The 27,525-nt window shown below is 43.3% G+C and overlaps 1 protein-coding gene across 14 annotated transcripts in view; it reads right to left on the bottom strand.

Annotated features, from left to right (window-relative positions):
- The window catches only part of TNS1 (tensin 1), a 322,456-nt gene that overhangs the window by 36,105 nt on the left and 258,826 nt on the right, over positions 1-27,525 (bottom strand). For all 14 annotated transcript variants that reach the window (XM_075181085.1, XM_075181083.1, XM_075181087.1 and 11 more), the window contains one exon: positions 223-1,953. In XM_075181085.1, coding sequence (XP_075037186.1) covers positions 223-1,953 — 1,731 coding nt within the window. The remainder of the gene's footprint in view (positions 1-222; positions 1,954-27,525) is intronic.

Here is a 27,525-nt window from a genome sequence, read left to right as displayed (position 1 = left end):
CGCGATGGCTGTTGCCATGGTGACAAAACAGCCAACCACATTGGTCCAATCCATAAAGTGTCTGCCTCCGCTGTACTCTAACTAACAAATCATTTTCTTATTGTGTGAATTCAATCCCTTCTATTTTTTGGCGTTTCTGAGTTCTGCGTCTTAACGCCAAACTCACCGTAGATAAAACAGAATTAAGACTGTTCTAGAACGTGGCAGTACATTGTTATTTACCTGCGATTCTGTGAGCAACAAGACCTTCCAGATTATAGTGCTCATCCTCCGGGACCTCTCTGGTGGGAAGCTGAGGTTGGGCCGTGACAGCAGACGGTACGGGTGATGTTACGGCTGTTTGCTGTGGGCTGCTTTGCATGAAGGCGGATAAAGGTGGGATAGAAGTTGGAGACGCGTTACTGCTTGTCCCGTAGCTGTAACTTCTCACCAAGGCCGAAGGAGGCTGCTGGTTCTGATAACCATAAGGAGAATAGGTTCCTGATGAATACGGCTCTCTGTACTCATTCAAAGGCCTGGTTGTCTCGGCTGGCCGCACGGGTTCGTATCCTCCAGACAGATATGCTCTAGGACCTTGCTCTACATTTGTGCGAGGCTGACTAACAAGAGCAGCGGGCAGGGTGCCAGGTGACGTGATGGCATAAGAGCTGCCTTGTCTTTCGGGTGCCACCTGTGGAGACGGCTGGCTGAAGATTTCCAGAGCTGGCTGGGCAGAATGTGACCCAGTTACCGGCATAGTTCTGTCATCTTTACGAGCCACCGGTACACTCTGTGACTTGTGCATCTGTGAGAATGAAGGATCAAGGTCCAACATTAGCATGTTAAGTGCTTCAATAGACTGCTCGATCTCTTTCTGCGAGGCCATCTTGGGGAACTCGGGAATACTGTGGCTTTGAGAAACAGTTTGAAAAGTGCTTGGTTGTGGCGTCGGGGTGATACTTTGATTCTCTGGTGAACCATTCTGCTGACGGGAGGGTGGTCGGCTTCCACCCTGTTGCCATGAATTAAGACCTCTCTGTACGGCCTCCCTGCTGCTCACGCTTCTGGCTGGTGCTTGAGGCATTTGTGAGTTGGTTTCATATTTTCCCGGTTCTGCAGATGTGTAGGACTGAGAACGGTACATCCCGTTTGGGTCATAATAGTATAAGTGCTTTTGTGTCAATGTTTCTGGTTGAGGTTGTCCCCAACTGGATATTGCTGGTTGGTTGACTTGATAAGTGGACAGATGATCCTGGGCAGATACTGAAGGCCTCATTTGATGACCAATCTCTTGGGCATGAGGGATACTGGTGTTTTTTAAGTTCTGGTTGTTATATGGGTATACACCATTAATCAGAGTCTCCTTACCAAGGAAGCCATATTTATGCAGCTTATCTACACCATTAATGGTAGTTGGCCCATTGGTTAAGGACATGTTGATATGAGGAGACTCATGGTAACCAGTCTCGCTTACATTAGGGGTACCGTCAAAAGAAGACATTGTACCCAAACTCCCAACACTGTGGCCATCGTGGTTGGGCAGGTCATCGTCCAGAATGTCTGTCTCTCGTTCAGCCGGTGGGGACATGCTGTTCCCGTTGACGTGAACCTGTGCGGGGACCACATGCAGCATGGCGTTTGTTAGAGACGTGCCTGGATTTAAGTTGTGCATCTGTGCGTCAGTGTCTAAGCCAAAGCCGCTGAGAAGCCGTTCAAGCTCCTGTTTTTCCTCGGGCGTCAACCCTTGGTTAGAGGCTGCGTTGGCCGCCTGCTCATCTGTTTTGTCGGTTTTCGTTGAAGCGGTTGAATTGCCCGAGTCACTGCTCACCGACAAGGTGTGTTCTATATGGTTGGGGGCAGCAGACAGAGGGATGCCACTGGCGTTTACTGTGCTGGTACTTCCGTTTGTCGAGTCTTTCTTCTTCACCTTGGCATACAAACTTCCGTCCAAAGGACCTTGCGTATGTCCAACCTCTATAAAGAAAAAGAAATAGAAGATTATCACTCTAGTATTTCGATGGATGTCATTGATGTGACACATTAATATCGACATTTCTACTGTTCAAAAGCTCTTATAATATCCAACGGGACGTAATAGAGCCAAAATATCTACTCAATGAAACCACAAAGACCTTCTCTTCAACTCTGATAACAATTCCAACTGCAGAACAAAGGCATTAAAATTATTCATCAAAACAAATGTCAGGTCATAAATCTAATATAATTGTTAATTTAAACCCCATCACTTCAATCCCACAGGAGTTTGTTCCCGATCCAAGCACTCTAGCCTACCAAGATTAACTTGAGACGTCAACAACAGCTTGTTTTAATGCATCGGGTAATGGCGTTTTGGAGCACGGTACACAAACATATGGAAATCAATTATCGGCTGACTCCACAAACAGAAATGTGACTCACAGAGATGAGCTCTGATCTGCTCAGATCTCCCAGTGGTTCAAGTTTTTTTATGTTTTGCTTTTTTTATCCCGATAACACCTAACTGGAAATGTTAACCTCTCAGTTACATATTTGCAAAATAGTTAATTGGCAGACGTAAGGCACAGATCCGTGAAACAAAAGATGCAACAATTTTGTACTTTGGATTTCAGAGAACATATATAAAATAAATCGTTAAATATGCCATTAAGATAAACCTATTTTTATATTTTTTCGGTGGTTCTAGAACACAGAGGTTTTTTCTTAAAGCTATTTTAATGGGATGGGAAATGTGATGCCCATGACTGAAAGCCAACAAGTTTTATTTATATGTTATATAATGTAATAGTTCTATAACATGCAGAGAAAATGGTGTGCTAGGAAATAGTGAATAACATAAAATGTATCATGCTGCATCATCTCTGAGGCATGAGCTATCAGTGCCTCATGTCTCAGTGATGTCAGTAGCCCCTAGCGAATCATTAGGCTGAATTTCCAGGAATGATTTCGGCCCACAATAACTATGACTGCAATATACAACTTATCAATTCACTAGGAAGCAGTGACGTCACTGAGGTACGAGGTACGAGGTACTGAGGATGTGCAGGGCACCAGCTGGACATCTCTGCCTCATAGACTTAACAGAGATGGCATTAAACCCTGTTAACGCTGTGTGTAATCAGACACACGGTATATTTACAGGGACCGTCACATCCAGCGTGTTATGTGACTCACTCTGCCACACCCTGCTCCCTGGGGTTTACTGTCAGAAGACTGGATATATTTATACCCTCTGGGAAGCTGTGAGCTGGCTGATTCACACCATGTTTTAGGGGTGGAGGTGAGAAGAACTTAATGGCATCAAACATCCCTCCCAAATGACTTCACGGTGCCAACACGATCATGTACACATTGCAGAGTTATAAGCGGATCTGTCAGTGGCTGCTGTGTGACTCAACGGCAGGAGAGGGGCGAAACAAGACGTCCCAATGCTTTATAGGGGTGGGGGGGGGGGGCCATAAAAACTGGCACACGGCTGTCAGTAAATCCCTGTCCTGTAGCAGAGGAGTGTGCAGAGGAGTGTGCAGTCTCTGGGTCAGTAGAATCCCACAATCGGTCTCCTCTGATTGTTCTCTTGGGAGTACCCTGAAACTAGCGGTCACTTGCTGTCACCTATAGTGGCCTTTTACATGTTTGATTTAGCTGTATTATAAAAACTGACTGATTTGTTGAAATAAGTACAGTTCCATGTGAATACAATGCACACGGATATAAAGACTGCAGAGAATGGGGATAGGACAGGTGGCCTAAGGCACGGTGCAGCTTTCTGCATTGGATGCATTTGTATCTACCCCGCAACCTTCTGCTGTCTCCCAGGGCAACGGAAACTATCAACTCTGCCTAATGGTATAGATATGTGGATGAAAAGCATAGAAGGAAGGTAGAATGGAAAGACAATGTATCTAGGAAGAGCTGTGACAAGGCAGGAATGGAAGTAACATAACATTGAACGGTCACTGGATGAAAGCCATCGTTTTGCGCCGGTTCACCCATCAGACGCAGACCTACGCCGATCTCGGGAGGCGCCTCCACCATTTAGAAGTGCGGAGAGGCAGAAAAATCTGGAGACGCACTGTGCAAAAATGTAAAAGTCACATCCGAGTCCACCCTCCTACCACTTTATAACCAACCCTTTCATTAAAGGACACATTTTGGTTTTCACCCTCTTTTATGACTTACATTAAGTGCAAGTAGAAAAATGCTTCTCTACTGAAGTATAACTGGAGGGCACAAGATCCATCCAATCAGAACTATAGGATGAGTCTCCACCTCTACCGACACAGAGTTGGGGCAATAGTTCTGTCCTTTCGTGGGGTGGAAATGGGGAGTTAAAAATGCTCATTCTCCAGCCCTTTATCTCACTACGGACAATAAAATCCCATTTCTTGCACCGCTCCGCATAACTAGATCACAGTGGTCGCTCTCCGGACTGTACAAAGAACATTCTTTCCTCGGAGTTTCCGACTGTCCTTTACACTGTGTGCTCTTTACTGGCCGCCTCATTCATTATGAACTTTCTTATTGTTATTAAAAAGATTTCTCTTATTCCTATCTGCCTGCTCTATCTTGACATTACCGTATACTTCTCTGTTTCCTCCTCTTTAGATGTCTGTTATAGACTTGTCTCCTTTCCCTTCTAGGTCTCTTTTTTTCAATGCAAGATTCACATTTATTTTTGCAAAATGTGTCAACTGTATGTTCCCAAAAACCAGGCCCCACCCAAATGCACAAATCACGTCTTACTGATCTAATGCTCAGGTGAGACAAGACGCCCCTTAATATGTGGGAATAACGTCCCTTCCTCCTGGCAGTATGTGACGGGGTTAGGTTAGAGGGCTTACAGAGGCCTCATCTCTCATCTCCCTAACTGGGTTTATGTTGGAAGAATATACAGTTTATTATATTGTAACATAACCCAAACCTATTATACATAATCATCATCATCAATTATTTATATAGCGCCACTGATTCCGCAGTGCTGTACAGAGAACCCACTCACATCAGTCCCTGCCCCATTGGAGCTTACAGTCTAAATTCCCTAACACACACACACACACACACACACACACTCACACAGACGAGGGTTAATTTGTTAGCAGCCAATTAACCTACCAGTATGTTTTTGGAGTGTGGGAGGAAACCAGAGCACCCGGAGGAAACCCACACAAACACGGGGAGAACATACAAACTCCTCACAGATAAGGCCATGGTCAGGAAATGAACTCATGACCCCAGTGCTGTGAGGCAGAAGTGCTAACCACTGAGCCACCGTGCTGTAAACGTTGCAATAAAATGTTCCGGATTTAACAGATTTGTGCCACAGAGGTAAAAAACACAACATAACTCTACTTTTCTTAGAAAGGTTAATACAAAACACAGACCGTTATTGTGGCCATCAGTTTGCACAGCGCTGTGTAATAAAAATAGTAGCACTAATGTCTGCGTGTGTCCAGGGGCTGGATGGTAAATTTTAGCCCAGGGGATGAGACTCGGAGCCTATTAGGACCATTAGAAAGGAAAAAAATGCAGGTGGCCTAGTGACCCAGTCCAAGGTAGCCCAGTATGGGACCGGCCCAGGGGACAAGATATCCTCCTGCTCCCCACTGTAGCCCCTACATGTGTCCTATAACTATATCTCACAGCCCCAGCATAATAGGACATAACATGTTCCTGCACCAGAGATCTCTGACACCAGCATTTCTGCTTAATACAAAGCTGGACACATCCCAAATCCATTAGAGGATATAAATAATAAATGTGCGGCACAGGACGAGGAGGCGATGCAGCCTGTTCCCCCCTCTTGTTCTGTGTCACGAGCCAGGCACAGATCAATAGAATTGAGGTATAAATAGACAGTGGGGACATAAAAATAGTGAAGGAGACGTCCTATTGCGGCTGCAGCTGCCCAGACAAATATCTCTGCAGAGCTACAGATTGTGGAGGATACTGAAGGGTCAGGTTCTGGAGACATGCGAGGGTCACTCCTGGGTTCTAGATAGTCTCTAGAAAGGACAACATCATCTAACGTGTCCATCTTACAGTAATGTCCTTTCCTCTTCTGACAACAGGAATTTCAGCTGTAACATGAAACAACTGTTACCAAACACTATCAATAATTCCGTGTCATCCTGATTCTGGATGCAACATATTGCACGGATCTCACAAGTGTCTGACACTGGATCAGCTTGTAGACAACATTAGCATAGTCCAAAATTGGTGTTATAACCCCGTGTGAGGTCTATTCCACACAATATGTATTTATAGGGGACTATTAAGCCAATGGTGCTTGGAAGACATCCGTTTGCCATATTGGCATAGCAACTGCCTATGGCGCCATCCGTTCTCCATGTCCGCTACAGAATTTGCTGGCGCTATATCAATAAATGCTGATGCTGATGCCCGCAGGTCATTGATTCACAATAATTTCAGGTGATACCACCTGCGGAAGACAGGGACACAATCTCAATGAAATGTGAGTTCTGGTCAGATAATTACTACCTCCATGGCAGTGCCTACTGGCAGTACCTCAGATGGCCTCCAAAGAGAGGTGGCAGCGTGTTATATTACACCCGTCGCTGTGTGTAAGTGTGTGTAAGTGTGTAAGGGTGTGTGTGTGTGTGTGTAAGTGTGTGTGTGTGTGTGTGTGTGTGTGTAAGGGTCCGGAGATATTGTGAGAACCACTTAACATCTCAGACAACCCAATTAAGATTAGTGTAAACTGAAAGTTTTTGTTTAGTTTTAACGTCAAATGTGCACTTTGTAGAATAGGAAACAACCCAACCGCTCCCTCCACCTTCCCCTCACCTCCACATCTCACACTCACCTGATAAATAGCAAGCACTAAAACTTTTAAACCAATCACTGAGTCACATGCGCTGCTATGGGTCAGGTAAGGGAGGTGAGATGTGAAATCGCTGTGAACAAGTTAATATTGTCCGTACCAGACAAAAAACGGCCTTAAAGGTGCACAAAACGCCACAAACTACTATAAGGCCGCGGCTGCAGGGGCGACTTACAATCCATAAATAACAGGTGATTAATCGCTCATCATGGATTGTCCATTGTACAACAGCTTGTTTCCTAGGTGATCTACACAAGCCAGATTTAATAGCCAGTTAGTTCTTCAGTTGCTCAATGGCGTCGTTTAATCGCGTTGGATAAACTTCAAGCGATTGATTGCATCTACTGACTATAATGAGATGACTGATTAATTACTATTATGGAAATCTATTTATTTATCTTAGGTGATTTAGGGCAGGAAATGCTAAGTAAACCGTTGAGATTTCAGAGGGATAACTCTCCAGCACAGCAGCACTGTGTTTTCTGAACGATTAATATCATGAGATTTAAAAGCCGAGACTACAAATTGCAAACTCATTAACGTGAAGTTAGAAGCTACATCAGCATGTTGGAAGCTACTATGAGAACAACCCGTTATGAAGACAGGACTAAGAGTACTCAGCAGAAAGAAACAGTTTATGAGAGTTACAAGCTCTATGGCTTTATAGTTACACATGGCTACAGTATATGTGGCTGCAGAAACCAGTACGTGTCTAGTTCTGGCACGGTTTCCTCTGTGTGACTGCACTTTCTCAGTCATTTCTCCTGATGACGGACATCACAGAGCGTGCATGTCGCTTGCATAAACAGATAGATAGATTGCATTACACTTAATCCGTGTAACAATAACATTGCATTCAGCTGTACGATTTCTGCTAAATGCTTTCAGCTTAAGAATGCAAATACACTGCAGCGGGCTCGAAGCACTCACGCAACTCACGGAGAGCAGATCTGTCGCAGCCTCGCACTGCATGGTCTGCTCCACAGCTGGCACGCAGGTATATGGTCACTGCCACACAGAAATGTACCTGCCCACCAATGGTGGCACAGTGGTTAGCATTGCATGGAATTTGTATGTTCACCCTGTGTTTGCATGCCCAAAGGAATACTGGTAGGTGAAGTGGCCCTGGTGTGTGTGCTTCTGTGGAAGGGAAGTGTGGGAGGACTGATGTGCCGGAGTAACATTCTCTGATTGTACATCACTACAGAATCTGTTGGCACTATATAACGACGGATGATAATAACAACTGTGGCTCTTTGTTGAGATTTTCACCATCTGGGTGAGCTCACTTAAGGGGCAGGGCATTAGGGAGGGGCATTTTCCACAGGGATCCATGGTCAGCCAAGCAAACTGTTTAAATACCCAGTTGATGGCTCCCAGGACTCTGATTGGCCGACACGGTCGACCAATCACTGTGTCAGGACCTCCTAACACTCTGCAGTATGATTCCTGTGATATCCAAACTTCATCTCCAGCTAGTCTGGAGAGCTCAGAGCCAGTAATACATTTGAGTGTGCATTGCAAAGCTGTTAAAAAGTGGACGGTCTGTGTTGTATAAGCAAAGCTACCAGATATTTGGGGAACTGAATTGTAAAGTGGCCTACAAAACAGGGCCAGCATTATATAGTGATAACTAGAATGCTCTGTGTATTGTGTATGGGTCACTAGAATGCTCTACTGTATATGGATCATCAGAATGTTCTCTGTATTGTTCACAGTTCACTAGAATGAGCTCTATATTTTGTACATGGATCACTAGAATGCGCTCTATTTTGTACACAGACCACTAGAATGCGCTCTATTTTGTACACAGGCCACTAGAATGCACTCTATTTTGCACACAGGCCACTAGAATGCACTCTATTGCGTACACAGGTCACTAGAATGCGCTCTGGTGCACATGGATCACTAGAATGCGCTCTATTTTGTGCATGAAGCACTAGAATGCGCTCTATGTTGTACATGGATCACTAGAATGTGCTCTGTATTGTATGTAGGTTACTGGAATAGGTTCTGCATTGAATGCACGTCAGATAGGGATCTGGCTTATTTGATTACAGCTCTTTGATCTAGCAATGTACTCATATTTTATTGGTTGTGTACAACGACATCAGAGCTAACACATCCACGCCCGCATGGCTTTAGCCCCACCTATTGTCCATATGCAGGACTCTGCTAAAAGTGCTTGGGCCACTTACTTTTATTTTACCCCCCCAATCCCGTCTATGACATACGAGCTATATGGTGCTGTAGTACTAAAAGTAAGTTATTGTGACACCTATTCGACACCTTTTTGCTTGTTTCAAAGTAAGAACATTCTATATTACTAAATAAAACAAATTGCACGAGTGAGTCCTCATACCTGGGTTTGTTGGGACAATTATGCGCTATGGAACACCTTGAAAATGAGTCATGTGACACAAAAGGGTGGGAACTGTTTACCGAGTACATCAAGGCAGACAGACAGATAAATCAGGTGACCGCAATACATGGTTACCTTGAGCCAGAGGTCGGCAGTCTGTGGGTGTCTCCGGCTGACAGTGTATTATGGAACTAGTAGTTCACAACAGCAAGAACGCCACAGGCTGCCCAAGCCGGCCTTTGGCAAACAAAAACATTGCCCTAAGTACTGACCGTTCCCATAATGGTCTCTGATTAGAACTTGCTGAACAAGACAGCGGTGATGGTCAGTACAGTAGCAGTCTCAAGTGGCTGATACATAGGTGATCCCCAGTCCACCCTATGTCACCACTTGTTGCTATCTACAAGATCACAGCTCACAGCTCCAACAGGAGACTTCAGAATGGAAAGAGAATTACATGTGAATGCCTCCAATCTACTTTAGTCCACCAGCTGTCATGTGGTTTCCACCCCTTCCAAGTGACGAGTGGGCTAATAGTTTGGTAATAATGTGTCATAAATATAGCACAAATAGTGTACACATGTAATAAGAGCTCAACTGTCTTCTTCCATACACGGCAGGACTACGGAGAAGGCACAACATACAGACCCGTCTAGTCCATGCCCTCTTAAGTCATGTTACTCAATATTATTTATTAGAATCATATGACATATCATCCAGTTCTCTGGGTTATTACACTGGTTAAGTTTTATCCAGAATGATGACAAATCTCCATTATTTATATGATGCTGAAATTCTCCCTCTTGCTTCCTGTATCCCTTTCCTACAGTCATCTTCTATCACGGTTATAGATAATCTGAGTGTTGGTCTCTGCACAACAAACTAATCTGTGAACTAGTCCTGTCGTGATGGGAGACAGGTGAAGTAATGAGCTTCACGGCTTTCAGGAAAACGTGACTAACGTATAAATCTCTCGTCAGGTTCCCTTTCAAAGGCTCAGACCCGTCAGGTATTGTTCTCACGCAAAGCAGAAAATTCCCCCCTCTCGCAGCCCCCACCGCAGTAAGCACCAGGGTACAAATAAGCAGTGAAGTCTGAAGACCGATGCTTTACTTCCTACCTATCCAAACACATGTAGGACCAGGCTGGGGACTGAGAGGTTTACACACTAAGTGGAAACGTTACAGAGGGATAAATGGAAAACTGTCAAAGCAGAGGCTTAATAGACGGACATTGCGATTACTGCCTCAGTCAGGATCTGGTTAAGCAGATTAATCCCATCTCTAATGAGTGTCCCTGTCACTAGTCAACATAGAGAACGGGATCTAGAGAGGGTTGTGTTACATGCCGTCTACAAAGTAACTTGTTATTTGGGATATGACAACTTTGTTCCATCCATGAACACTTTCCTCTCTGGTGTACGTCTGAAACTGGGGCTGGCAGAGCAAGCGTGGGCAACCCGTAACTCCCAGCTGATGTGGCACTACAAGTTCCAGCACACCTTGCCACCCTTAGTGACGGTCAACTCATGGATCTCCAACTGCTGTAAAACTACAAGTCCCAGCATTACCTGTCATCCATACAAGTGGCCAGCCTGTGGCATTCCCACAGCTGTAGCACTACAAGTCCCACAACAGGCTGTTAACCACTGACATGGGCAACCTGTAAGATCTTTAGCTGTTGTGGAACTATAAGTCCAAGCACGCACTGCCAGTCTCAGGGAGTCTCGAGTTTGTAGCTCATGCACAACTACCCACTAAAGCAACACAATAGTGGGGATTAGCCAGGAAACCACTGAACAAATAGAACAGACAATATCTAATATGTGAACATTCTAGAGATGAAATGTAACAAAGCTCCTATAGTATCTGAAGGATCCAACCCTCTCTCTCTAAACATTGTATCACTCGAAAAAGTCAGACTCCTGAGAGAAGTTTGAAACCAATGTTAATGACATTTCTACAACTAATATACTAAATAAACAATACATTTTATTTCTCAGATCTAAAACAGTTTTGTACTACTCCAGCGAAAGGCATTTTACTTGCAAAATCCAGGGGATTTGTCACTCACCAGTGGGCTGTTAGGAAGATTCCCTCAGCAGCATCAAAGAGATGTATGCGCTCCTAAAATAAGCTGACTTTTCATATACGCTATGTCCACAGGAGAGGGAGAGAGGAGTGTCTGCATCGCTCTCTAGCTTGCAGTGGGAGAGGGGAACTCTCAGCTCAGCCAGCTGGGGGCTATACCATTCAACAATGACATCAGAGAGGCGAGAGCTCCACATACATACATGTGAGCGCTGCAGGGATGAATACAAACTGAAGTGGTTGAACTGGGAACTTGGGTTACATAGCTGAGATTCTGATCTTCACTTACTGTGAATTACTTTATCAATGGCACTAAAGACAATTGCACAAAAAACAAACATTCTTTACATGAAACAGATGGACTCGTTGTATTTCTGTAACCTTAGAGACGCTCATATTTCTCCACAATATTTTTTTTGAGTAAATTGGTAGCATGGAAGCAGTTGGAGTATTGACTGACGGCAGGTGTCATATGACTGACAGCTGCTCAGTGTCCTGCAGGACTAACAGGTCAGATGTCTGTAGACAAGTGGACAGAGGAGCCGTAACCCTCAGATGACCAAACGTAAAGTGCTGTACAGGTGCTGTGACTCAGATTACAGCCATTAAACGGTGACCAAAGCTGCACAGAGTGACCACATACATTGTAGTGATAACTGGGCGCTACGGACAGAGAACCAAAACTTTATTATGGTGTAGAGAAGTTATTATAGATCAATTCTGCTTTGGTTTCGCATTGCTGCGTCTGATTGGTCCACCCAGCAGTATTCAAAGTCCATCCTTGCCCTGCTGTTGTAGGAGACGCCTCGCCAGGAGTGCGCCTAAGTGTGGCGAGAGGTGGAAGCTCCTGAGAAGGTGCAAATGTGCAAAACTTCAAGGGCCTTCATTAAGGAACATACATGGTGATAAGCGACGTATTTTGCTTAAAATTACTCTGCGAAAGCCCAGAACTGGAGCATACACCAGAGAACACAGCAACGTCCAATTCATCTACGAGCGCAAAGGACCCTTAGTACAGCCTACGATGTTATGTACGGAACTGGGAGGGGACTGGACGTATGCACGTAGTCTATGTACACTAAGGGTGTGCCAAGCTGGAGCGCACGTAGCAGTGCCTGATTCAAGCTCTGGCCATCTCTAAGTTACGCAATTTCTGTCGTATCACTTCCTGCAACTACAGATCAGGTGTAAGTGCCGATTACTAGTGATGACAGCTGTGTATACAGCTATAACATGTGTCTGCAATCAGGACCAACTGTAACAATGTATTTTATGTACAGTAGACATTAATAACATCTTAATATATGTATTTTATGGGGAAGTAAAAACCAATTTGTTTTTATCTTTTAATGTGTTGTCAGTAGAGATGTTCACTGACCCTTGTATTTTGGTTTTGGATCCAGATTATTTTTTCTAAAATCCCTATTTTTGTTTAATTAAAATCAAATAATTTGGCTCTTTTTTCACCGTTACATTATTAACCTCAATAACATTAATTTCCAGTCATTTCCAGTCAATTTTTGTCAAGTGACAAGGACACTGCTACCCCTCCTGTTTCTATGTGAGCTATGTCACTGGATCTCCTGGGAGGGAGGTACTTATGGAATCCAAAACCGGCGAGATCTGACAACGCAACAATGATGATTTGCCTCGATTCAGACCCGAGGATGCGCAGAGATACCGAGCCGGCTCGCGAGCTTACTCGGATCCACTAAGTTCGGGAGGGCTCGGTTTTCAGAAAATTGAGCCCAAGCATCTCTAGTTGTCAGTAATGACTATATCATTAGCAGGTGACATTAACTGAGAATATTTTTTTTTTTTGTGCATACTCATAAATAGACGTATTTTCAGATCCGCTCTTTGTTGAATACGAACATGCGCACTAACAAATGCAAAACGTTTCTTCTTTTCACCTACAATACTTTCTAGCTTACCATTTACTGGAACATGCAGACCGCCTTTTATTGCTCGTTGGACTTTTTAGTACATGGCTCGGAGTGGACCTGGGAAAGCGCTTCTCTGACAAAATGCAAAATTAAAATGCAAAACCAGATCCAACTTTGCACTGCGCAGTGGCCGGTTTGCTCTTACTCAGCCTCTAGCAGCAGCTGGTATTTTGGAAGAGAAGAAGATTCTCAATCACTCTAAAACCTAGAACATCATGTCTGTCTCTTTGCCAAGGTCCAGGAAGATTCTCATGACAATCTCTGAGATTCCAGCGAGGTTTGTGCTCAGTGCAGTGTCCCACTGACTCTATAAACAGCACAGAAACATCTGCACAAGTGAGAGCACTGGTTTCCGACAGCTGTATCTCTGCCGTCCTCTGATAAATCTAAGCTCCTCAGCCCTCCTGGCTTTTCTTCTCTTAAAGAGGACTTGTACATTTAAAGAGAACCAACTCTGCTTCAATTTCACAGTTTATTATATCTCTAAATTCCAAGTTACTGTATGAAATAGGATGAAAACTGTAATCTGGCTTTACCGATTCTCTGACTGCAACGTCACTCGCTGGAAGTGGCTTACTGTCCCTATATGTGGGAGGAATTAGCTGTCTTTATATATAAGAGAGAGCATCTGTCTCTACCTATATATAGACAAGAGCCCACTGTTTTCCCCCGTATAGGAGCATGAGGCTGTCTTTTACTGTATAGAAGAGAGCGGCTGTATTTCACTATGCTTAGTCTCTTTCCTTATATATATTGGGAGTGTCTGAGTGTCCCTATATGTGGGAGGAATTAGTTGTCTGTCTCCTTACATAGGAGACAGCATGTGTCTCTCCCTATATATAGAAGACAGACACTGTCAAGGGAGTCCCTATATAGAGAAGAAAATGGCCATCTTTCTTTACATTCAAGAGAGAGTCGCTGCCTGACCCTAAATATTCGAGTCCAGTGGCCATCTATCTCTATATACCAAGGCCGTCTCTCCCTATATACAGGAGGGGGTGGTTGCCTGTCCCTATAGTTAGGAAGGAGTGGTCATGTGTCCCTATAATAAGGAGACGGCGGCTGTCTTACTATAAAAATACTCCTCTTGCAAATAAAAAGTTCTATAAATGGCGAGAAATATGTGTTATTATTGTGTTTCCAACAGTATATTCTTATTGGGGGACATTTATATCAGACAACAAAATAGGTGAAAAATTGGAGGACCAGAAGTTTTTTAAAAAAAATAAATTACAAAGAGAACAATTTAAATTATTTTTGAATATACTGCTCAGGAGAGATACAGTGGTTTTATGTTCATTTCCTGGTGTGAAGTGTTACTGTGGGAATAAACATCTGCAGTATAGTTCTATACATACGTTACTAAGGGGGAGATGTTGCCTTTACTGGTGGAGGTGGATCAGTGTTATAGTAGTTATGTACATACATTACTGAGATATGAATAAGGGAGGAGATGTTGCTGTTACTGGTGGAGGTGGATCAGTGTTATAGTATAGTTATGTACATACGTTACTGCGATGTGAATAACGGAGGAGATGTTGCTGTTACTGGTGGTGGTGGATCCGTGTTGTTATAGTATAGTTATGTACATACATTACTGAGATATGAATAAGGGAGGAGATGTTGCTGTTACTGGTGGTGGTGGATCAGTGTTATAGTATAGTTATGTACATACGTTACTGTGATGTGAATAAGGGAGGAGATGTTGCTGTTACTGGTGGAGGTGGATCAGTGTTGTTATTGTATAGTTATGTACATACGTTACCTTGATGTGAATAAGGGAGGTGATGTTGCTGTTACTGGTGGAGGTGGATCAGTGTTATAGTATAGTTATGTACATACGTTACTGTGATGTGAATAAGGGAGGAGATGTTGCTGTTACTGGTGGTGGTGGATCAGTGTTGTTATAGTATAGTTATGTACATACGATACTGTGATGTGAATAACGGAGGAGATGTTGCTGTTACTGGTGGAGGTGGACCAGTGTTGTTATAGTATAGTTATGTACATACGTTACTGTGATGTGAATAAGGGAGGTGATGTTGCTGTTACTGGTGGTGGTGGATCAGTGTTGTTATAGTATAGTTATGTACATACGTTACTATGATGTGAATAAGGGAGGAGATGTTGCTGTTACTGGTGGAGGTGGACCAGTGTTGTTATAGTATAGTTATGTACATACGTAACTGTGATGTGATAAGGGAGGTGATGTTGCTGTTACTGGTGGTGGTGGATCAGTGTTGTTATAGTATAGTTATGTACATACGTTACTGTGATGTGAATAAGGGAGGAGATGTTGCTGTTACTGGTGGTGGTGGATCAGTGTTATAGTATAGTTATGTACATACGTTACTGCGATGGGAATAAGGGAGGAGATGTTGCTGTTACTGGTGGAGGTGGATCAGTGTTGTTATAGTATAGTTATGTACATATGTTACTGTGATGGGAATAACGGAGGAGATGTTGCTGTTACTGGTGGTGGTGGATCAGTGTTATAGTATAGTTATGTACATACGTTACTGCGATGGGAATAAGGGAGGAGATGTTGCTGTTACTGGTGGAGGTGGACCAGTGTTATAGTATAGTTATGTACATACGTTACTGTGATGTGAATAAGGGAGGAGATGTTGCTGTTACTGGTGGAGGTGGACCAGTGTTATAGTATAGTTATGTACATACGTTACTGTGATGTGAATAAGGGAGGAGATGTTGCTGTTACTGGTGGATTTGTGTTTTGCTACATTTATGTGTTGGTAGACATGTAGAGGAATGTAGCACTGATCTCTTCTAGGATCCCCCGCTATAACCGTATCTTCATCCTCCAGACTTTCCTTCATGTACAGTGATAAAAGAGCTGCTATTCTCCATAAACACTGATTGGTTTTTCAGTCCATTACGCATGAAATGTGCCACGAGAGTGAGGGGACATTGGGACGGTCTTTATTATGTATCAGTTTTGTGCATTTGAATGTTTTTGTTACATTGCTGGAAGTGCGCCTAGAATTGCTGTTTCCTCCTGAAAGCGAAAAAAACAAGAGACAAGACCCCTTCTGCAGCACCTTCAAGGGGTCAGAAAATGACCGTTTTGCTGGGAGAAAAAGGCTGCACGAACTGATCCACCCTCCCCCTTCATTTCATTTTAATAACGTTGTCCTACAAAATACGTTTTTCCATGTTGGTGTAGTATGTTCACCTAAACTGTAGTCAGTATGGAACGCCCCTGATCTACCAACTCCTCCTATTGGACAGTGCAAACTTTAGTACCTTGTCAGCTACCTAGAAAGTTATTTGGCTGCTAAATGCAGAAGGGGGGGGGGGGGGGGGTGTTTGCAAACCTATAAACTTTCTGCCACCGGATTACAATAACAAAGATTTGGGTCATGGCTGTCAGTAGAATGCAGATATATCTACATTTTATACTCTATTAATAACTCGCTAGCTTTGCTTAAGGTGACCTCACCACTTATCTGAGTATTGACGTAAATGTTTTTGTCTGTCTAAATTAGACAAAGAAGCCATGAGGACTTGTTGTATTAGCAAAACATGAACATGACCTCACACCGGATAACAACCTCCCCCCCCCCCCCCCCCCCCAAATACTTTTCTACTGGCCAAACACAGATGCTTGAGATTGCAGAGAGAGAGAAACTCATTTCAGCTGCACTGAGACATGTACTAATATACAAGCTGGGTACTATTAATATTTCGGAGCCAGGCAGACAGTTTTAGGATGCAATGGAGAATCCCGATCTTACAGATCTTCACATCAGGCCAAAAAGAGTGGACAATTTGGGGTAGACACTAAGTGACCAACTGCACCACTGTTTATAGTTATGATAACATGGTATTAAATAAAGTGATTATACACCTTCAGATTACTGCAATAACTTGTGAGGGGCAGCACGGTGGCTCAGTGGTTAGCACTTCTGCTTCACAGCGCTGGGGTCATGAGTTTGATTCCCGACCATGGACTTATCTGTGTGGAGTTTGTATGTTCTCCCCGTGTTTGCATAGGTTTCCTCAGGGTGTTCCGGTTTCCTACCACACTCCAAAAACATACTAGTAGGTTAATTGGCTGCTATCAAAATTGACCCTAGTCCCCCTCTCTCTCTGTGTGTGTATGTTAGGGGAATTTAGACTGTAAGCCCCAATGGGGCAGGGCCTGATGTGAGTTCTCTGTACAGCGCTGCGGAATCAGTGGCGCTATATAAATAAATGATGATGATGCCACCCTGCGGCTTTGACTTAACACAATGCTTTTCTTTGTGCATCATCCCACCTGTGCTTTTCATCTATGTGTTTATACCATCAGGAAGACTTATTTAATTTTGACTCACAAGTTCTTTTGTGCATTGATTGTATATAGTATCCAGATACCAGGTTAAGAGCTTTCTTCCAGGGCAATACAAAAAAAAAATCTGCCTGGTGATGAAAAAATAATTGTATGACTAAAGCAGAAGGAAAGGTCGCAGGATGGCGCACATAAGCCAATCATTTCACATCATTTGAAGGTGAAAAAAATCCTTCAACTTGTTGAACAATTTCTCTAGCAGGGATGGTTCTGTGGCAGTGTCCTTCCTGGCAGGGAATGAGTTAAAAAAAACATTTATAACAGGTTTAATTATAAAATCTATGAGCTGTATGTATAAGTGGTACTTGGGACCGTTATGGCGGAGGTACGGATCCCCATATGTGAGAAGTGTTGTGCAGATGGCCAATTACAGCCGCAAATCTCAGGTTCATCCCAAACAGCCGCAGGGACCAGCCTGGGACATTAAGGACAATTGCAACACGGCTAAATGCTGCCAGCTTACACTGACAAGGCGTCTAATTGCTGATTCCATCTCCTGTAATTACAGCGTGTGGGTACAGGCGTTCCTGGCACAACTGTTATTTATTTTTTGTGTTGCGTACAGACCGTTTCGCAGCAGAAAGGATAACACATAAACTAGTACAGTGACCGAGGGAGAGGTCCGGTTTATTTATCTGGAAGTTTTTTTGGTCCTTTCGGGATTAATTGGACAATGATTTATGTTACACTGATTAGTGATTTTGAGCATTGGATGGACCCTGGTATCTGCCTTTCTAAGCTGAAATAACTATATAACTTATACACACACTGGTGTGTTTTTCTATAATTGTGTCTCTAATTTACCAGACACTTAGACAAACGAAACACTAATTTGATGAGGTCACTGAACAGGACCAGGAAACGATTACGTATTTTATTAGACATACATGAAGATCTCCATTGTTTCCTTAGAAATACTTTTTCTTGGATTTAAAGAGAAGCGCGTGCACATTGTCAAACTTATGTAATGATAAACAGCTTACTATAGACATTCACAAACACTCCAAACCAAGGAACAGTGACAGGGCAATAGGGTCCCCCCAAAAAAAGGGTCCACCCCTAGAAGAAAAGGGACGCCTGGTGGCTATGGTATGACTGTGGGACCAGCTATATTACTGATATTTTATTTAGACATTTCATTGGTGTTACAGGAGACTGATGTTACAGTATCCGCTGACCGTCTTCTAAATGTCCCAAAATACACCTCTATTTCCTGCTCAGTACGGACGCTGACGCCACAATGTATTTCCAGAGAGCTCTATTACATTCTATCTACTGAATGTACAGACAAGGACGGGAGAGAGGAGGAGTGTGGCCCCCCCCATCGCCAAGTGTGGCTATGTGGGGGGCCACACAGGTACCAGACTTCACATTTCTCTGTGATTTGCTTCATTGCGTTTGGTCATTTAAAACCTCCAGATAGAGTATAACAGGCAAGTTTTTGGATTAAATAAAGGGAAGTTGAAAGCACATTATCCAACATAATATACAGCACTGTCTGAGGTCTGCTCTATGATCAATGGACATGAATGAATTATGGACAATATTACCCTGATAGCACCTACTCGAAATGTATCGTATTCCTCTTTAGATTTACCAAATCCATTGTGTCCTCAGAATTAAATCTGTTGAACGATGGAGTATTGTAGCAGTTGTGTGACGTCTGTGTTGAGATAAACGGTTTGACCCTAATTTCTATCTCTAGATAATTTTCTACGCTGTGTTCAGGGGGTTAACGGAACAGACCTGGGGTAGGGCTGTTCTGTGTATTCACAGTGGGGCTTTTGTCAACATTTTCCCACTGGATCTGCCGTACCCAACGAACGTCATGTGACGGAGATCACACAATAGCCGGGTGATTGTTATTGGAGATCTGATTACACTGTCCTGAATTCCTACAAACAAAGCAGATACAAGTTACGTATACGAACACCAGGGCTGCCTGGCAGTGGACTGAATTTATTATGCAAATGTCGCGCCAGTCAATGGAGTTAGTATGTAGAGATCCCGGGGAAGAAATTACAAAGAGAATAATAATTAACCCCCCCCCCCCCCAAAAAAAAAATCGAATAATCTTTATAATATGTGCGCTATGTGAATGGCTGAAGAGTAGGACTAAGGACAAATATTTTACAAAACTACTGTGTATATTGTAAAGGACAGACACACATACATAGCAACACAAAATATCTACTAGGAATTATTAGAAAAGTGCTCAGCAAAAAGGGGGCAGGAACGACAATCGTTTTCCAGAGTTGTTCATTACTTTTTTTCTTGTTGAATTTTGTTCGCATGACTCATAGGGTCCGATTCAATTTGCTGCGGAACCTCGTGGCATATTGTTACTATGATATTAAAGGACCACTACACCATAAGATACAAGCTGGGTTCTATAAAAGAACATTCACAAATAGCTAAACGTAAGTGTTCCAGGAGCTGCCAGGGCAATATGAGACCCCGATCCGGCAACTTTGGCCAAATCACTACCAGTATGAGCAGTTTCACCCTTAATGAAGCCCCTTTCAGTGGTAAATGGCTTGTTTAGAGGAGTGCTTGCATTAAGGGGCACAGTAAGTGTTGTGACAGAAGCACTGAGGAAGTAGTAAATGTCAGGTATATAAGTCCTGAAATTCTGTCATTTGTGTTTTAAAAACCCCAGGGAGATTGTCTGTGTGTGGGAAAAAAGCTTCCTACAGAGTGTGTTCGGCTATAGGAAGGGCAAGTAAAAAGTTCCCTGGGGTATGAATGGAGAGAAGAGTGGTCTCCATTCATACGGCCCATTTCTGGTTTTCCAACAAGCTAGCAAGTTGTTAGTATTTAGGAGTTGCACCTGATGAGGTGATGTTATAAGGCTGCTAGGCCGTTCATTCACTCTAATACCCGAGGAGGAGGTCAGAAGGCTTCGGAGAGATGCTGCATTTTGTGATCTGTAAGTTCTGGTGTTTGGTATGTGTGTAGGACACTAGTTTCCTCACTTTAGAGAGGGAGTTCCTGTGTGTTACGTTAGAAGGCGGACAGGCTAGAACTTTTGTTTATTTTTATGCTTGGAGAATAAATCTATCTGAGGCTAATTTAACCAAAGACACTGGACTGGGGTGATTTATCTGGCTGGAAGTACAGCCGTCTAACCCCAGAAGACGGTACCCCTAACCTGATCTAATGACCGTGTACAATCAATCTCTAACATCTCGGGCTCTGAATATGTGAATGTTATTATTAGCGGTTTATTTATATAAAGTAACCTGAAAGTCAAGTTTATTTCAGTTTACACAACATATTGAAATTTGCATTACAATGATAGTTTCCCTTTAAGAGTATTTAAAATACAACTTAAGAATAGCTCCAAGTCTCCGTCCAGGAATAACAGCCCAGAACACAGTGTACAGCAACAAACACCATCACATCCCCAATCAAACACAGTGTGAAACCAGGCTCTGCACAATGCCCCGAGCTGGTCTGATCAGTAGCACACAAAGCTCTGGGTGGGTTTAGCCAAGTACAACGCAGGATTTCTCTGTCCTGAGTCTGAAACGTAGTCCAAGTGGGACTAAAATAAACCCACCCTAAAAGCTACACAAGTTCCTTGTCTGCTGCTGTTCAGTAGGAGATCAGAAGCAGCCAAATTCCACTTTTAGCATCTGAATGCTGGCTCCGAGCCCTGCTGCAAGCTGCCACACAGTCCATGGGCCCAGCAAGGATCTACACAGAAATGAGAAGTGTTTAGAATACGAGACATGGAAATATGTCAATAGAAAGTGCCAAAAACACTCTCTTCTTCTGTAACAAAAACACAAATCGAAACCTTAGAGCATATCAGGCAAACCGAAGCCTCCAGCTCCAGGGCGATTACCTGAACCGCTGATGAAGCTTAGTTTATCAGTTTCCCTTTTGTGTTTGTTAGCTGGGTCTAAAACTGTCGAACAACTCACAACAGTCTCATTTTCCGTGGTACAGTCTTGATTTCCCGTGGACAAACAGGATATGGCCTGGGTGATAGCCAATCGCCGAACAGCCAGATCTAAGGTAAATCTAACTGAAATCATGGTGGGTGAAACTGCAAAGATCTGGTTGTTTGTGATCGGGCCGGACAATTGGACAAGGGGCTCATGTAGTACAGTTCACAATACAAATATATAAGCTGAAACCAAGCGGCCGCCAGTTTTCGGGCATAAATGAACAACATCCGACTGACAAATAGGTATTGACCCAATTTGATCAAGCGTAAACATGAACAGATCGGCTTTTCTGTGACCAGTTAATGACTTGTCCGAAGCAATGAAAACAGCGCCTTCGATTTTTGACACTTTGTGTAGAGACGCAACAAGTTTGCTCAAGTAGATTTGAATCGGTTACAGCTTGTACTCATGGACACTTTATCTGCGCCCGTTCTAGGTTTGGCTTCAGCACAGCGACAGAAGTACAGATATAGAAGCGAAACACTGCACTGCGCTACATCTATATCAGACCAGCAAGTGTTCTACAACCCTATTAACAGGGCAGGTTGCAGGGAAAACGCCATGTGTGCCAGCCCCAACAATGGCTCAGCCACTGACTGATCAACCAAAGATGATGGAGAGAACAGCAGTTAACATATATTTTTACTATGCTGAACTTTTACATATACAATCCATTATTTTTTATTAACATTTATTTATAAAGCTCCAGCATACTCCTCAGTGCTTTAGAATTGGGAACAAACACAGCAATGAAACACAAGACTGGGTATTATCAAACAGACAGAGGTAAGAGGCCTCTGCTCGGAAGCTTACATTCTCAAGTAGCTGTAATAATTTGGGAATAAAGATTCTTATATGTCCAGTTAGATGGATGTGGAATGTGTATCAGCTGCTCTTTACGGAGGGAGCCTCAACGTTTATTTACAATCACTTATGTCCCGGTTTAGCGCTCCCATTAGTCAGTTAGAAAAATGACACAGAACAAGATCGGAATGGTCAATAATAACAATGTGTCAAGTAGAACTGTGCCATATGAAATCTCTCCAGAGGCCCCAGCCAATAGGAGCACTGCTTTCCCTCAGCTCCATATAAAGAGAGAGGTCCAGGAGAAACAAGCCTGCCGATTGGCTGAAACTGACAGGTTGATAAAAAACAGCCCCGTTTATATCACACGGAATGTTCCATCAGCGCAGATTCCAGGGGGGATTGTAAATCAAAACTAAAACATAAAGAAGCAGTTGGACACAGTTTATACAAGCAGTATGCCGTTTCCTGGAACGTGTGTAAGTAACGCACGTGTTATTTATATCACGCATCCAGAAAAGGTGTAACTAACTGTAAGAGGAGTACAGAAATCACAAGGAGAATTGTTTAAGTGTCCCTGACTCTCAAAAAAAAACTTGTAACAGTTCAAAACACAAAATATACTTAGCTAAAAATCAATGTCAATGGTCCTGAAATATTAATCATATCAGTATGGACAACAGAACCGGGAGATAACTGAACAGTGAAAACAAAGTGTTTGTGGGCCCTATGGAAATGTTTTGAAGGGGTCCCCCATGGGACACCTCTTGCTGAGTTTTTAGATGGGGCGTGTCTACCACCGCTTGTATTACCCTCTCACCCCCCGATTTGTATTATTCTCCCCGTCCTCTCCCCCGCTTGAATTATGGAACGCCCTCACTTGACTTTCACTCAAAGTGGTCTGTCTTGGGCCCCCATTATTAATATAAATATAATAAAGGCTGAGTATTAGTGAGCTGAATAATAAGCATGAAATAAGTGAAGTGTTTATACTACATTCCTCCGCCATGCTTTCTCTCTGCCGCAGGTGGCCAGGTTAGGACAGAGGGGCTTCTCTAACTGAACAGGCAGAGAGTGAGTGACAGACTTGCAGCCCTGCTGTACAGTGTAGATCGGTAGATTAATATACAAAGGGAGAGCTAGTAACTCAGTTTTTCAAGCTTATATCTGCACTACCAAAGAAGTGTCTCCACACTGGTCCTGGTCATTCTCTTAATGCCTGGTTAATAATCACTAACTTAAAAGGTAGCCATGTAAATTACCTTTCCCAGAAGTCTGTTCTGCCACATAGGAGTTTCCTTTTACTAACAATAATAGAAAAATTCTACGGAAACAATTAATGAAAATACACAGCTTGATCAAGCTGTCACCCGACCTTCTACTTATTAACCTTTATCTCTCTTGCGAGATTGTCCGCGCCGGTAGCTGTGGTGTTACGAGTATGAACAAGTAGAACAGTTTGTTACAAGCTGCTGCCCAGTGAGACACGGACTCTAAGAAGAACAGTAACATCTTTTATCTTGTACAGCATATGGGACGGAGCAGGCAGAGAGCGTTGGCTCTCGTCCTCCTGGGCTCAGGCAGCCAGCACTAGGCTGGAAGCATCAAACTCTGTCTCCTGGTAGCAACTATTTAAAGCCAGACTGACAGAGGAAACTTATTATTGGATTCACATTCCGAAGTCGTTACAGATAACTTGGGCAGATCAGGGATCAGGAAAGGCCTGTCCTTCATCTCATCAGTGTCAGACACTGACCATTTCCCCAATGCTCACTCTATAACAAGGTAGCCCATGGTACTACAAGCCAAAGAGCATTCTGGGACTTTTAGTTCCTCAACAGCTGGTAAGCCACAGGTTGCCTCTCTCTGCTCTATGATAGCGCCAGTAAGCATGATCATATATATGTCTGGTAACCTAAAACAAAAATCCATTCCAATTAGAATTTTAGGGGTTTTCTTAGTTAAAGGGCTTTGCGCCGTATAAACTCATTCCCTCTCCCCTACTAGTACTTTGGTGAACCCTCCCATGGGACTTTTCCCATTACTGAATTCAGCAGAGTCCCTGTACTTTCAATAGTCGAAGACCTTTGTTGCCAAGACTCTGCAATCATCACAGTGGTGAGAGAAGGATCCGACGCAGGATACAGCAAGAACATCGTAGACGGCTATAATTTCCAGCGCTTCCTTGGATCAGACGCGATTATTTAGGCCAACCAGCAGTGGCCACTGGTAATTGTAAATACTGGACTGCGACATTCAGGAAATAGACACCAATTGCAGTACAAACGGTGGAAAGGGGGTTCAAATAAGCCATTCTGCATATGTGCATTGAATAATGTATGGGAGCTGTCTAGGTCACAGTAAAAAGAGATATTATCCATAGACTCTGAATATTTGCAGTTTCCTTGCCGTTCTTGAGCATCACTTCCCGCCAGCACTGAACAGGTTAACAGTCTTTCGAGCTTCTCTGCGTTTTTGTATTCCTACTTTTTCCACCGAATCTATAGGGCTGAGATTGGGCAGTTCCCCCAGCGGCAGCAACTCCCCCGCGTCTCGGACAATCCGTGGCATTTTCTCTCTTTCTGACTGTGCCATTCACGCTTTCAAGAGCTTTGCTCCAAAATACCAATCCCTGCCAGCTAATGGAGAGAATTACTCATCCGCTCACAGATTCTGACTCTGATTCATCTCTCCAAAGCTTTGCAGCCACTTCAGAGATTTCTCATTGAGAGGAACATTTCTGTTGGGGCCCATAGGGGCGACCGCACCGAGCTCCAAAGTCCGATCCTGCTCCTAATTGCTCCCGATTCATCAAGGAATGCAATTTATGATTTTGTTGGTTTTTTTTTTTTTAACATGGAATACATTTATCAGGTTGCTATTAATGCTGCTGTACATCAAATGTATTTCTACAGTTGCTCTTGATTGCAGACACGACGCCTTGTAGCTGGTGCGAGCGATACGGCTAAAAAACACGTACCCGAGAGATGCCCAGAGCTGGGATCGGACGAATATGCAGACGCACAACCTCAGCCACACCCTCGCTGTACAGTCCCGACGTACGTACGTCTCTTCCCTCCACCGCTCACTGGCGTAAAGTCCGTTTCTGAACATACACAGAGCAATTTCACTCAAAATACGGCACTTGGGTCTGAAGATGAATCAGGCTCATAATGTTTCCTGACTAATTTACTAATATCGCACATAACTGAACAGGTGACAGGAGCCCTGTGGATGGTCTATAGACAGGGCTGCGTGCCTGGTGATATATAGTCATTTATACACTTATTATGACTTGTATGTTATGGTTCTGTTTTATAAATAAACTCTAAGGGGTCTATTTATAACCATACTTGCACAGGCGGCACAGTGGCGTAGTGGTTAGCACGTCTGCCTCACAGCACTGGGGTCATGAGTTCGATTCCCAACCATGGCCTTATCTGTGTGGAGTTTGTATGTTCTCCCTGTGTTTGCGTAGGTTTCCTCCGGGTGCTCCGGTTTCCTCCTACACTCCAAAAACATACTGGTAGGTTAATTGGCTGCAATCAAAAAAAAAAAAAAAAAAAAAAAAAAATTGACCCTAGTCTCTCTCTCTCTCTCTCTGTCTGTCTTTCTGTCTGTCTGTGTGTGAGTGTGTGTCTATAGTAGGGAATTTAGACTGTAAGCTCCAATGGGGCAGGGACTGATGTGAATGAGTTCTCTGTACAGCGCTGCGGAATTAGTGGCGCTATATAAATAAATGATGATGATGATGATGATGATACTTGCCAACTCTTGGCATTAGCTTTCTGGGAGGTCCGAGGGGCAGGTGGGCGCATGGGGGCGGGGCTCTGAGAATCGCATCATTGGACCCTCGATGACGCAGGAATAAGGTCACTAAGCCCCGCCTCCTCATTTTACCTTACCGAGTTACCGGGATCCGGGAAGTTGTCCTGCTCTCCCGGGAGTCTAGGAGAACTCCCAGAAATTCAGGAGTCTCCCGGACATTCCGGGAGAGTAGGCAACTATGTTTATAACCCTGTGTACTTTCAAACCGTTAATTATAATTTCTTATCGCATTAATAAGAACTTAATTAACATTGTAATTTTGAAAAATCTTTTATCTGGGACAAAGGCTCCGATAGTCTTTAGTAAAGTGATCGCAATGGCGACCTGACTTTTACAGTGCGCGTGTGCGACCATGAGAGATAGAGGGGAGGAGCACAAAGCCTGCCGGGGGAGGGACCCGAATATCCGTCGCCTGCGATGCTCTCCCCATAGCTTAGAACAGCTAACGAAATTGTCTTCAAGCTTCCGAATTGAGGATAATGTAGAATGCGGTATTCTGCGACAGTTATCTCTGATATATCCTGTGTTAGGCTGTTGTTAAACAGACAGAACACTAAAATATGCCTAAACCATGTGTAAATGCCATTTCCGCCTGGTTTATGACTTGATAAATTGGTCCCTATATCTAATATCATCCATAAAGTCAGCACTTAGGTTCTAGGACCCAGTTTTTGAATTCTAGGGACAGAAGTATTCTGGGTTAAAGATCAACAGTTACAAAACCGGCCACTCTCCGGGGAGAATGGTATAAACAATGTATACGTATGGTAAACGTTAAGACAAGTTCAAAAAACAAACTAATAAATAGCGATTTCTCTGTAACATTCTGATGCTGACATCTCTTCTATTTCCCTACTGTGCTGTTAGGGTGATAATAGGCGTCATTTATAAAGCCCAGGTTCAAAGAAAAACGATGAATAAAAATTCACAGATAACAGACAATTTACAAGCTGTGTAATGACAGTATGAAGTTGGGTACGTGACACAGGAATATTGAATCTTCAAAAATGACCCATTCCATATGATCCACTCTCCTTTATAATTAAAGATATCGGTGATGAGTTCAACTAAATGTTTTGGTTTTTTTTCATTTTTCAACATCAATTGACTTCTTACTAACTCAGAGGTATTTCATTCCATTGTGACCACCACATTTCACGGTATGGATAGTGCTGGTTAAACCACAAACTGTTTTGCATGCCATAGCAATTGCCAAACAGATAAGGCTTTGTTTTGTCTGCACAGTAACATATTATAATATATATATATATATATCTGTTTTAAATGCATTCTACAAGGGTAATAAAAAAACAGGCAAAAATAACATACACAGCTCTTCCAAGAGTTTCTTTTACCCAATTAGAGCAACCC

Source organism: Mixophyes fleayi, chromosome 7 (assembly GCF_038048845.1).
Source record: "Mixophyes fleayi isolate aMixFle1 chromosome 7, aMixFle1.hap1, whole genome shotgun sequence".
NCBI classification, from domain to species: domain Eukaryota; kingdom Metazoa; phylum Chordata; class Amphibia; order Anura; family Limnodynastidae; genus Mixophyes; species Mixophyes fleayi.
This window is presented reverse-complemented; position numbering and strand designations above follow the sequence as displayed.